Below are 13,034 nucleotides of genomic sequence, written 5' to 3'. Positions count from 1 at the left end.
CAGGGATGGTACACCTTGCAGACGAATGCTGAGAAGACTGTGTCAGCTTCAGACTCACAAAATTTGTGTAGCGTGAAATATTATTTATTTATTTGATTCTTCAACGGTCTCATGTTGATACATTACATGAGGGCGCAGCAAATACAAGGCAAAGAAAAAATACAATAAAACATGATGAACTGTTATAAATGAGCCGCTAGAATGATAGTGGGTCTATGATGGTGTTAATTTTGATGGGCAGGCCATTCCCGTACCGTGAAGGGCGCAGGAAAAATGACTGCTGAAAAGTCACAGCATGGGCTTGTGGGGGACGCACTGCATTAGATTGGTTGGCACGGGCGATGCGGTGGGCTCTATTTCTGTACTTTTCATTTACTGGTTATGAGAAAAGCAAATACACAATAACCCTCTCTGAGGGCAGACACCAGGGTGGTGAGGGAAGGAATGAACGGGGAGATGTAAGAAGGCAGAGAGAAATAATCGCCGTAGTTGAGGGCTCCGAGATGAATTTCGACCAGCTCGAGTTCTTTAACGTTCACTGAGATCTCACAGCACAAGCGCATTTTACGAACTTGCAACTGTCTTATTTTGGATATATCCGGTAATATATGTCAGAGTGAGGAGACGTTTTAGCTTTAGCGTGGTGCATAGTTGATAAAACAAGTTTATTGCAAACTAGAAATACCGGAGTGGACCCTGTGATGAGCGCTGCTTAGATGCGAATAACATGCTGGAGACCGTTATACCTGAACCATATGCGATGTGTTTAGTACAATGTGTTGCAACAACAACATGATTAAGTAACCTGACAACATAAGAGACTCAGGTGCACCAAAAACTTGTAGTATTTATTCGAATCATTCTGTTCTCATTATCAGTTCGCGGCAAGGCACAGCGCATTGTACGTTCGGAGCGAAAACGAGGATGCGTCTAGGATAGCGAGCGGCGTATACTGACGGGCTAGGGGACGCACCTGGCAATGACATTATCGTGACGTCAGTGTATTTTCCCTGGGCTGCGCTACTATAGCTGGAAATGAAGGGTAAAGTAGCGTTCCTAAATGTTCATATAGCTCCACTGTGAACTTGGCATAGATTACAAGAACGAAACAGGGAACGTTTATGCCGATGATGACCACGATCGTGTGCGGCTGATCTCTTGGGAGAAATCTGTGGTATAGTTTTATCGTACACATATGTTTATTAAACCGACGAAAGTTGGCGAAAGACTAAGACGGTGATGGAGTGCGGGAAATCAAAGCAGTCGAAGTATGACAAAGTTAGCAGGGAGTCAAAGTAGGGCCAGCAGCTTATGAGTATCCATCCCAAGTAAATTACACATCCAGCGCATCCCGTCAATACTCGGCAATAAGGATTAAAACTGGAGCCTAACAAAAATGAGCTGATAACGCTCAGTGCGACATGGAAAAAAAAATGACAGGGCGACTTCAGGTGGCAGAAAGAGAGAGCAGCAAACCAGAGGTCAAGTCTGAGACAATGCCACCCTGGCTTTAGGAGTCTTTTTATTGTTATCAAAATTTTGTAATAACCATCTCATGCTTTATTCAGCTCGTAAACGACATCTCGCTGACACACATGAAACTCGCACATAGGAGGTGTCGCTGATCACTTTCATGTGTTGTCTTCGCGATTATCGCGAGGACGTCCCTTATTGCTACCTTTGTTGCTTCATTTCACAGTAGTATTCATTATTGCGGCTTATTAATTTTTCCATTCTTCTTGATTTCATGCTACCTCGGCTAGAAACCTTTCCGACTGCGTCAAGCGTTCTGCCGCTGTCATTTTCCCTGTTACAATTGCACAAAACTTCACCCCTCACTCGACGGGGGAAAAGTTGTTGATTTGGGGAGGTGATAAAATATTGTGGATCACGCGTTGAGACTTAATTGGCATCCTTAGAGAGAGAGAGAGAGTGCGAAAAAAAGACAGGCAAGGAAGTTAACCAAGCAACATAGAGAGATTTAGCACACCGCAATCCGCTAGCGCAAGCCTGTTCCTCGTGGCGCAGGCTGCATATGCGCAGATAACACCAAGAGGTGCACACTACCTACTGCGCATGCGCAGCTGGGTGCCCGCGGAAGCGGATCTCGGTAGAATATCGCAGATCGCGCTAAGCTAAATCTCTCTAGTCCCCGGTTGGCTAAAACTTAAGCACAAACCCTGTTATAACTTGATCTGCCTTTAAAGCGTGCACCTTTGCACTACAACATATGCTGAGGTGAAGCTCTCAGCCTGTTTTGAAACCTACGGCTGTTTTACGCAAGATTTGAGTGCACGCTCAAGCAATTTCGGTAGAGCTAATCGGTAAGCAGTTCTAGACTTCATGATTTTGGAGGGAGAGGGGAAAGCGTGAATTAGCAGAGAGTTTCAGAATAAGGTAACCCTATCAGTTAATGGGTAGGAGACTAGCTGGGTGCCAGTGCGCACGCGTAGAACACAAAAGCGGCTTGGGTGCTTAGGTCAACGAGCGGCGTCAGTCCAAAGCAGGCGAAATAGTGTGGCCCTTAACGCCGAATAGGCCCAGGAAATATGGCGGTCAGTCGAACTGGAGTCGCTCGCCTCACCACCAATTCGTCCTTGACGCTTCACTTTGTCTCGCGGTCATGGAAAATGAATGATGCAGGAGGTATTTTATTTTTCTCAAGATGCCCAACAAGCGCGGTGGGTTACGATGCAAAGACGCCTTGCGGCTGGCGAACGCATTCGTGACCAGTCGAATCTTGCATTCGACTCCCTACCTCCACCTGCGGAAACAGGAGGAGGATGCCCTCGAGGTCATCCTCCGCAAAATCATGAAACGAGCGCTGGACCTCCCAGTTTCTACCTCTACCAGCCGCCTTATGGCACTGGGGATGGTGAACACTTTTAGGGAGCTTCGGGAGGCCCACCTCAACAACCAATACACTCGTCTCACAAATACAGGGTCGGGTCGCCGCCTTTTAGCCCGACTTCACATCCAGCACACTCAATTCACAGAGGAGAGATGCCGCCTTCCCGTACACTGGCGACGCGCCCTCCACGTGCGGCCTCTCCCCACCAATATGTCCAAAGAGGATCATAATGGCAGGCGCCTGGCGCGGGCGGAAGCCTTGGACCGCCATTTTCGGAGCAAACCAGGAGTCTTCTACGTGGACGCGTCCGGACCGGACTCCAGGGGATGGTACACGGCCGCAGTCGTCCACGAGGGTAAAACAGTAGACGCCCTTACTTTCAAGGCCCAGTCAGCAATTCACGCAGAAGAGGTTGCCATCGCTTTGGCAGCCTCTCACACCTCCTCCAAATACATAATCACCGACTCGCGAGGGGCTTGCCGTAACGTCACGCAAGGGTGGGTTACTCCCCTAGCTTATCGCATTTACCAAAATTGTAGCCGAGACTCGGATCCCGCGCACCGATCTCTCGTTTGGGCTCCAGGTCACCAAGGCGTCCACGGAAATGAGGCAGCCGACGCCGCCGCCCGCGCGCTCTCTCTCCGGGCATTTCCCACGGGACCCGACTCCGATCAGGACTTGGATTTCAATCCGATTTACACTTTTAAAGAAATATGCGATTATTACAAATCCACGCACCAAACTCTTCCCACCCCATGCAAAGGGCTGGGGAAGGTCAACGAGCGGGTACTCCTGCGCCTGCTTACCAACACGATGTTGTGCCCGGCAATTCTACAGCATTTCGATCCTAAATTCGACGGGCGGTGCTCACACTGTGGGGAGATGTCTGACACCTACCACATGGTGTGGGCCTGCCAGCAGAACCCATCCCTACCCCCTATCCCGAACCCCACCCGAGAGGACTGGGAGGTGACCCTGTCCGGTTGCTGCACCCTCGAGGCCCAAAGGGCCTTAACGCAGCGCGCCCGGGCTGCGGCAAACGCCAATGGTGTGCCTGACTAGGCATCCCACCTAGTGGTTGTAAGGGCGTTACCCTTCAGGTCACGACCCCCAACACCTCTCTTTATGATTAAATAAATGTTTTCACCACCACCACCACCACACCACAAAAGCTAGTCATAAAGTGCCGTAAATTTTTAAGATCGCTTGTGGATTTGGACAGAGGCAAGGCTTAGCGACTAGACGTTTTTTTATTGCCATGTAGACACGACGGCAGAAAACATGTGATGTTGAAATAGATCTGTGTTTCTGACTTAAAAATTAGGTTCAAAACTGTTAAATTTCATGTAATATGTTGTTTTTATTATTTATTACTACTTTAGTCTTGTGTTGACTTAATTAAAAAAGCATATCAATTAAATTTTGGAGATTTACAATTTAGAGTGACACTTAACAGCTGGAAAGGCGCTGCAGGCGGCTAATGTAATTCCTCTCTTGTTGTTATCTGTCATAGACAACGCATTTGTACACGTCATGTACGCACTCCTACCTTGCTGCCAAAATGCGGACGGCAGTATTGAGTAAATAAATAAAAGAAGATGCGCCAGGTCCCCGATTTTTAAGCGAGTAAACACCACAAGGCTGACGTATGCAGCTCGAAAAGGGCGTCCCTAAACCTGGACCTCTTATTTTAAAACTCTTCATTATCAATGTGGTTGTTACCTTCCGCATACTATATGCATTTCAGAGCACTTGCAAAAGGTGTCATCACTAAACTTTAAACACAATGACAGCAATATAGCTTCAAGTTTTATTTATTTATTTATTTATTTGTGATACCCTCAGGGTACAGAGTACATTTCAGAGGGGAAGGGCAGTTGATAACAAGAAAAATAAACAAAGCACAATTCATACAAAACTATAGAACAACTGAGGCAGGATAAAAAGAAGTGAGCAAAATTAACACGGAACAGATTAATAAAATAGTTTAAGAACAATACTAGTACGTGGAGAACACAACACTACAATAAAATACAAAAGCGATCATTATGTAATCAGAGTGGTAAGTATTCTTCTAAATTGAGTTGAATCAGTGATGCTAGTTAACGATGCGGGTAGGGAATTCCATTCTTTAGAGGTTAGCGGAAAATATGATTGCGCACATGTCACTGTGTTACAATGAGGCACTGTGACCTTGACCTTAGAGTGACCTGCAGTTTCGCCCTGTTTTAGGTATTGTGATATTGTATATACACAACACGTTCACTATGGAATCTCTTCACGGAAACGTCGTTTCATTCTGAAATGGAAATTGTGGACCTGCTCGGAACAGGAACAATGCTGATTGATGTTTATGAATTTATAGTATATTATGAGAAAGGTCAGTCAGCTAAATGTTATCAAACGAAGTGTTTGACTTTGCGATAAAATATCGCTTTCTCATCTGCACAACGCAATGTTTATATGGCAGTTCACCTGACGAATAGAGAGATGAGAGGGGGTAATGCAGCAGAATTAAAACTAGAAAACTGAGCTAGGATACCAAGCGGGCGGAAACCATGGGAGATAGAAGGAAGTTTAGGAGAAAAAAAAATCGTGCGAAAAATTTAGTTCATTAATCAACATTCGAGCTATAAAGTATTTTTGCCGCTGAGCTCAATAGCAAGCAGAATGATGCCTCTCACAAAGGCAGGCTTTCAAACGTGCGGCACTCGCATTACATATTGTTTTGTTTGGCAGAGTCTCACTCTACCGTACAAAAAAAAAAAACTGATAATCGCTCAGGTCCTGCATCAATTTTTGACTTGTTTGACAGCACGCATACCTCTAAGACGGAAGCAGGGCAAAGATATCATGATTGCGACACTGCACATGGCGCTGTCACTTTTTACTCGAGGTCCCAGTACTTGTTGTTCTACTTTTAGCACACACAAAATTAAAACGAGACAAACAACGTACTAAAATGGCCCATGTCGTGGTTGATGCACGAACATCCTGGAAAGGTTTTGTGCAGCGGGCAAATGTCTTCCAGACCTCTGCCCGGGACGTTTGTTGAGGCTTGAGAACCTCACAAATAGGAGAAAACGCGCAGAGATCGTGACTGCAGAACGCAGAAGCAAACAATGCCACAAACGTTGAAGAGAACCAGTTCTAGCTATCGACCTTACTATAACAAAGAAAGCGCATGACGTCTGTCACAGAACACAGCCCGATCCCGTCCCTGCTACCCTCACGAACAATAACTGCAGCGTTTGTCAGTACCCAGGTAAAACATGTGGTTGGAGCAGAAGTGTAAAAGAGAAACCACGCAGGTTCCAGCAAAGAGGGAACACGGCGGAAACAATAGGTGTGCGCCGAACCCATATATCACGACAAGGGAGATAAGCTTCAGTCGCAATGAGCGCGGACCGCCGTGCTAAACGTCGCGCGGTTCACCGTTGACAAGGGCAGCGGAAGATTTACTGTAGAAGCCCTGGATGTCGCGGCGAGAAGAGACGACAGAAAGGCGACAAACCACAGTCTGACTTCACTGCTGCGTTCGTACGCGCACCGGCAGTTCCCATGCACAAAGCCTAGTTCGGTATACTGAGACAAAAAAAAATAATTAGCTGGAGTTATGCATCTTCAGGACCCCTATAGCTATGAACTAGCGCGTTAAAGTCAGCGAAACGACCCCCTTTTTTTTCTCACATCCTGCATTACAAATACCTCTGCTGGACACCCATAAAGTAGACGTCAGTTTCAGCGGCGAGGTGACGACTGCAGCGTTTGTATCACATGGTATAGATAACCGCGAGAATAAAATCTGCTGCAGGCCTCAGTCGAAACCGAACGTTGAAGAAAACGCGAAACAAAATGTGTATACACGTTAAACGCAGTTACTCTTCGCAGATTTTTTTTTTTTTTTCACATTAGCAGCTTTGGGGGAGGGACCCATACAGGAATGCGGCCCTTATTCGAGTGAACACAGCAGTATGTTTCCGTGGAACATGGCCGTGCCTATGTTGCATATCGCAGCTCTAGCAAGAAGGAAGCGTCCGCGCTAATTGGAGATACAGCGTTGCTATCGGCCGCCTTTTTATTCATTACGGCTTTGCGTACTAAGAGTTCTTTCCATTGGGGTACGTCCCAGCAGCCTAACATCACGAAGTCATGTGACAATTTCCAAATCTCTCGCTTTTTCTTTTAGTTTCAGAAAAAGAACCATGCTAAGGTTACTTTGAGCAAATAAGCGAAGTTGGACACTTTTCGGCCTATTTTTCGACTTCAACAGCAAAAACATCACGCTAACTTTAACGACACAAAAGTTAGGTAATTTATCTGTTTTGATCAATAAATAAGTCACATTAAATTATATTGATCGAGCAAGATGGCTGCCTACAGCCTTGCACCAGCCCGCTGTGCAAGATTACAGGTGGAGACACAACACAGGTGAAGCACTGGGCGCGAGCAACCAGATAAAGCACCAGCTATGCTCTTTCGAACAGCGCCGCTGATCGCAGCATCAGCGCCGGCATAGCAGTGAAACTTCCCCGGAATAAACAGAAACATACATAAATGTGAGCGACAGAAGACGTCAGAGCGTCTTGCCACCTCATGCGTAAATGTTATTCCACACACGTCGATCAAACACATCATTTCTTTGCTCTTTTTGTACCAGCGGATAAACTATTTAATACCTTTATGGCTCAGGTGAAAATATGAAATGCACCGAAAAAATTCATTTCAGTGAAATTATATGCATTTCATCTCAGTGTTTTCCCTAAACTTGCTGAAACTGCAGGCCAACCAGCGAAAATAAACGTTTGGTAAACTGAACAAGCCAGCTTTTCTGATTGCATATATCTTCAGCGATAGTTTTTGCTTAGAAAAGGAAGATTTTGGTGGTGAGCGTTTTGTAGTGCTGGGTAGTAATAATTACACTGCCTCAGTAGTACCAGCAAAATACTGTAAATGCAGTGACACGAATTACTGGCATATGTAACAAAGGGCCAGTGAATTGCAGTGAACTAAATGTGACGCGCGCGAAGAAAACAAAAAGCTGGTATGAATGAGATGTGCAGAAAAAAGTGGATCAAAAGTCAGCATCTTCATTTCGTTTCAGTGTACGTTGTGGCCTACAGTGAAAGTCTGACAGCACCCATTGCATCAGTGCAGTAGCGAAGAGCAGAATAATTCGTTATTTGCGCATTACTACTACTGAGGCTTTTCATTCGTTACAATGTAAAGAAGAAATGCTTTCAGTTGGGCTTGACTTTTAAATGTGGTGGAGTAAGGAGCATATCATCTAATCATTCAGTCATGGTTATTTTACTGTAAGCGCTAGGGAAACATAGCTCCCTCACGTTTTAGTTTGCGTAAATCAAGGAGTGTAAGCTGTGCATAACATACCGCAATACATATGCGCGACCTAGCAGGTGAACGGGAGACTGTCAAAGAAAGGAAACAAGAGAAGCAGCGGACAAATCGCAAACGAGCAAAGGAGTGAGTGAACGAATGAGATAATAAACGAGTAGACGAAAGTACGAAGGAGCGGGATGCACGAAAGCAGGAACAAACGCTGAAATGATTTAAGGGATTAGCTCAAGAGCAAAGAAGCGAACAAACGAGTGGTCGTGAAGTGAGCCAACACGTGAGCGTGCAACTAACCAATTAACGCACGAACTAAAGAGCCTGCGGTTAAGAGAACAAAGGAAACGAGCGATGGTCTCTGCTTGATTATCAACATGCCGGCGCTTACTCGCGCACCAGGTTCAAATGATGCGCCAAAATTTGTCGCCTTTTACTCCTTCAGGTAAGCATGCACGAAGCCGCTGTTTCAGAAAACTCGAGTTAATACCCAAGCTATGCGCAAACAATATGACAAAATTATTTTATTCTTTTTACCGGTCACAATATCCGAGAAAACTGCGTTCAAAAAGCGCGTATACCTCATATAAAAGCATTAAGCATTGCCGCCCACTACGCCGCACGCCGCTGAGTGAAGAGTCATCTCATGGCGCTTGGAGGAATCTGAATCGCCACCTATCCACCTTCCACCGTGAACGAGCCGTAGCTTTGTAGAACACGTGGTCGTCCTTTAGAGCTTAGCACAACTTAGCTGAAAACATCTTGTATTAATCGCTACTTGCATAGACACGCCATGCTTTAATTCGGGTTTGTAATTGTACCTCTCGTGACGTTCGCTTTGCCATGGTTAAATGCATTTCCGACGAAATATTATTCGCGCTATGTGCACTCTCTACCTAACTACATTCGCGAAGTCGGCGCATTCAGCCACATTGTACTTACGTGTACTTCGCCGTTCTTAGCTTAGAACATTGCGCAAAGAATCACATGCACACAGAGGAACTGAAGGAGGACAAGTTTACTCACCAAGTTAGTCTTAACGAACAAATGAATTGTGCTTTTTGCCGCGTCAGAGATCAGTGCGTGGACAGACCCATCAATCTGGCGCACGTCCTCCGCAAAGATCGCCGAAACAAAGGCATGTGCTCGATTAGGGAGAGCACAAGCCGTCGATACCTTCGACTGGGAACGCGTGTGTCGTTACCAAAGACTCAGCATTGGCGTTGCAGTTCTGCGGTGATCAATTCGATGTCAGATCGCGTCTCGATCGGTTGTGCTGCACCGCCAGCTGTGAGGCACTGATTGCGACCGCAAATGAAAAAGTGCTTGCGCGACCCATGCCTAAAACGATGACCGAACCAACGAATGCTGGTGGAAGGACGCTTACTGCCACCGGTTCGATTGAAGACAGGAGCGCCCGACAAAACGAGGCTGCCGCTCGCTGGACCAATGGACCATCTGGGATACGAAAATAAATATTCTTTGGTGCGGTGTTTACGACGTTCTTGGGGCTACTCTTGCCGACCCCTGCAAGTGGCCTGATACTTCCGCGATCAATGTCGACGCTTTGCTGAGTAGACACGTGCAGAAATGCTGAGATCTGACGCCAGAACTTTTTGCGTCCCACTAGCTACCACCCGGCTCTAGTTCTGTGGCTTTGCTATCGGGGCTGGGAACTTGGAAAGCTGTTGCCTCTGCTATAAGAAGATAAATGTTGGAATATTTATGCTTTCTGAGCATAGAGTCGAGAAGGCGACTGAGCTTTGCTGAGTTCAACACGCTGCTATCCATAGCAGCCTGCTGGCGAAACCCACACAATTGTGTCCTTATCTTCGTTGCCTCGCCAGCTCTCCTTTACATGTCTTTCATGCGTTTTCGCCTGATGCAGTACCAGTACTGACGATTCCAGAGCACAAGCTCAAGTCCCCAAAAAATACTTGAGCGCCATTTCAATCTGATCTCAACTGCTCGGCTCCTGGCACCACTTGAGGGGTTCGCTACCTTTGTACAGTCTCTCTATAGTCTCTGTACAGTGATGCTCACAACCAACGTCTACCGCTGTCGTTGATCCTACAATGAAGCAGTAGCTCGAGAGAAGAAGCTTGTTATGACGGCCGATCAGCTACTAGTATCCGCTTGAAACATCGACCGAGACCTGGCGTTTTGCGGCTAAAGTCCTTATTCGCCGCGGAAGGTGGCGGACGCACAGCAAATAGCTCCGCTCGAAGCCCTATTGAGGCATTGTTAGCATTGTGTTGTATACAACTCTGTTCAAGCTTTAGGGCTCATGCAAGAATTTTAAATAAGCCTACGAAGCGCTAGCGCCATCTATTCAATTTTCGCAATATATGCGGGCGTATTACAGCTAAAGCTGTCACAAATTCGGCTCCACCGTATAGCCCTGCATTCTACCGTGGAGTCTACAGCGTCAGTCGTAAGACTTAAATTACTTAATCGATTTAATTGGATGAATTAAATGAAACTCAATGGCCGGCCCTGGCAACCATGGCAGATGGCAAAGTGAGGGGAGGAATAGCCCCCTCCCCATGTTTCGTGGAGAGGAGTGAGAAGCAGATGAGATTTCGCTGGTCCGCATTAGCATTGCTAGGCTCTTTTTTTTCACGGATGACTGCTTAGATTCCACGCTCAAATGCAGAGTAAATGGCTGAAACAAAAGCAGCTTTCGCTGGTTAATGTGCTAAGCCGGTAAGCTTAGGTGTACAAATGTTTGTTGGTTATAACACTGTACGTGGTTCGCCCGAAAAAACGCTTTAGCATTCGAAAATATGCTGATCGGGGAGTGCTTGAAGGAGCCGTTTACTGAGGGAACGTCATGTTTTCACCTCACCCGTGCACCGAAAATGAGTCTTTAATATGGCAACGTACATACCCACTTGGTAGCATGAATGCAAAATCTTCAAATATGTAAATAGATTCTTAAATACAATATTCGACCAATCAATTCGCGCTGTAAACTCGGCACTGCTTTAGACTCCATTCCTTTTCGGCTCCCTCGCAGCCCGCGTGGATCAAAGTGGAGGACAAGGGGATCCTCAGCATCCACCAGCAGGTCATCAGCCGCAACTACCGCATCTCGCTCAGCACCAGCGACAACCGACACTTCGTCCTCCACATCCGAAACGTCCAGGAGTCCGACCGCGGAGGCTACATGTGCCAGATCAACACGTCGCCCATGATGAGCCAAGTGGGCTATCTGGACGTGCTCGGTAAGCAATCCCTTGCATAGCCAGCCACTCTCGCGTCTTCTCTGGTATTCACAGCTTAAAAACCCCGTCTTTCATCTGAGCACGCTGTGGAAAAGCAAATAGAATTGACGTCTGCTGGTGCCGGGTTGTATATAACTTTGCCTGTCCCATTAAAACATTAATTCTGAAAGAAGAGGGAAAAAAAGAAAGGTGGGCAGTGTGAGAAGGCGTCCCCTCTCAAGGGTAAAATAAATCGCTTAATACTCAAAAAAAGCACCCGAGGAGGCGCATTTTTCCCCATGACCAATACGCTTCTAATTTTGCAATCATGCAAGACGAGCGAAATGAATCATAAGCCTTGTTTACACGAAGATGCAAGAATTTCGTTACAACAAACACCCATTACCTATTTAGCTCATCCGAAAGAAGAGATCTTTAACATACACAGTGTGGAAATACATGCAAGTAGCTTCTCTAATTCTTCACCCGTCTCCTAGTTTTTCTTTTTATAGAACAGCTTTGCAGAATCATTATATACGTATATCCCTCACTGTAGCGTGTGCTGCTTTTATGAAGAAAAACTTTGTCTCTTCATTCAGTTCGTGGTGCAGCTCCCGCTGAGAATTACGATCGAAGTGATATAAAATAATATAAAATAATGCTGACAACCCATCGCCCTCTTTAATACAGGCCACGCTCAATATGCACTACAAATGCGCGTTTCTTTTGCAGGAGAAGTAATCAAGGCCACCGTATTTCTTACAATCGACTTCGGATGTCTTAATATAGTTATTAACTCCATATTGAACCAAAGGTATGAATCCCGTTTTACTTTTAAAGGAAGCCTTTTGGTGTGCTAATTGCTTCCCACGCGCAGTGTGGTTCTAAGTGCATGTGGGTCAAAAATATCCCCCTTAGGCGGCAGTCATCGACCTAATACAGATGTCTGGTCATTTCACAAGAAGCTGAGCTGCGCACTCGTAAGTATCTCTCAAAGATGTGCGTCGCAAAAAGGAATGTCCTTTTATCTTCATGCGACCTACGCTTCCCACCTAAACACTTGAGACCCCTCCCTCTTATTACTCCACAAATTCCATCAATTTCGATCAGGAGTGGCATCGTCTCATTTCTATGCACTGAAGGCCATAAACTTTTCAGATAGACTTATGCACCTCAGTGCTGTATGACCCGCGGCGCGAACTGCGGCATTAAAGGTGACGAGAAGGTGATCGATCGTCCACCTTTATTCCGTCGTCACTTCAGAGCACGCAGATCGACGTTCAATCTTGCGTTCGCTAACCTGCCGTAGTGGGAACATAGGAAGAGAGAGGAGAAAGGGAAGGCGGAGATTTTATCCACAGGAGGAATCCCTTTGGGTTTGCTGTATTGGGCGAAGGAAAAGGAGGGATAAAAGGAGAAGACTGAAGGTAATGTGGCAGAAACGAACATTGGGGTCACTGGCCTCGTGAGCCGGTCATCGGTGTATAAAACAACTAAACAGGCTATGCCCTGTTTAGTTGGGTACGGCGTCTAAAACGGATTGATATATTATCCATCGTCACTTGTAACCCGTATGCATGCATTCGTTTTTTCAGTATTCCACCGTCTTTTTTTTTTATCTCCTGTTT

At 46.1% G+C, this 13,034-nt stretch overlaps 1 protein-coding gene across 1 annotated transcript in view; it reads left to right on the top strand.

Annotated features, from left to right (window-relative positions):
• LOC149364756 (lachesin-like) overlaps window positions 1–13,034 on the top strand; it is a 120,239-nt gene that overhangs the window by 87,831 nt on the left and 19,374 nt on the right. The window contains exon 3 of the mRNA XM_089570186.1: window positions 11,220–11,427. Within this exon, the coding sequence (XP_089426312.1) occupies window positions 11,220–11,427 (208 nt within the window). The remainder of the gene's footprint in view (window positions 1–11,219; window positions 11,428–13,034) is intronic.

Source organism: Amblyomma mixtum, chromosome 2 (genome assembly GCF_055824585.1).
Source record: "Amblyomma mixtum isolate Tamu chromosome 2, ASM5582458v1, whole genome shotgun sequence".
Taxonomy (NCBI): domain Eukaryota; kingdom Metazoa; phylum Arthropoda; class Arachnida; order Ixodida; family Ixodidae; genus Amblyomma; species Amblyomma mixtum.
This window is presented reverse-complemented; position numbering and strand designations above follow the sequence as displayed.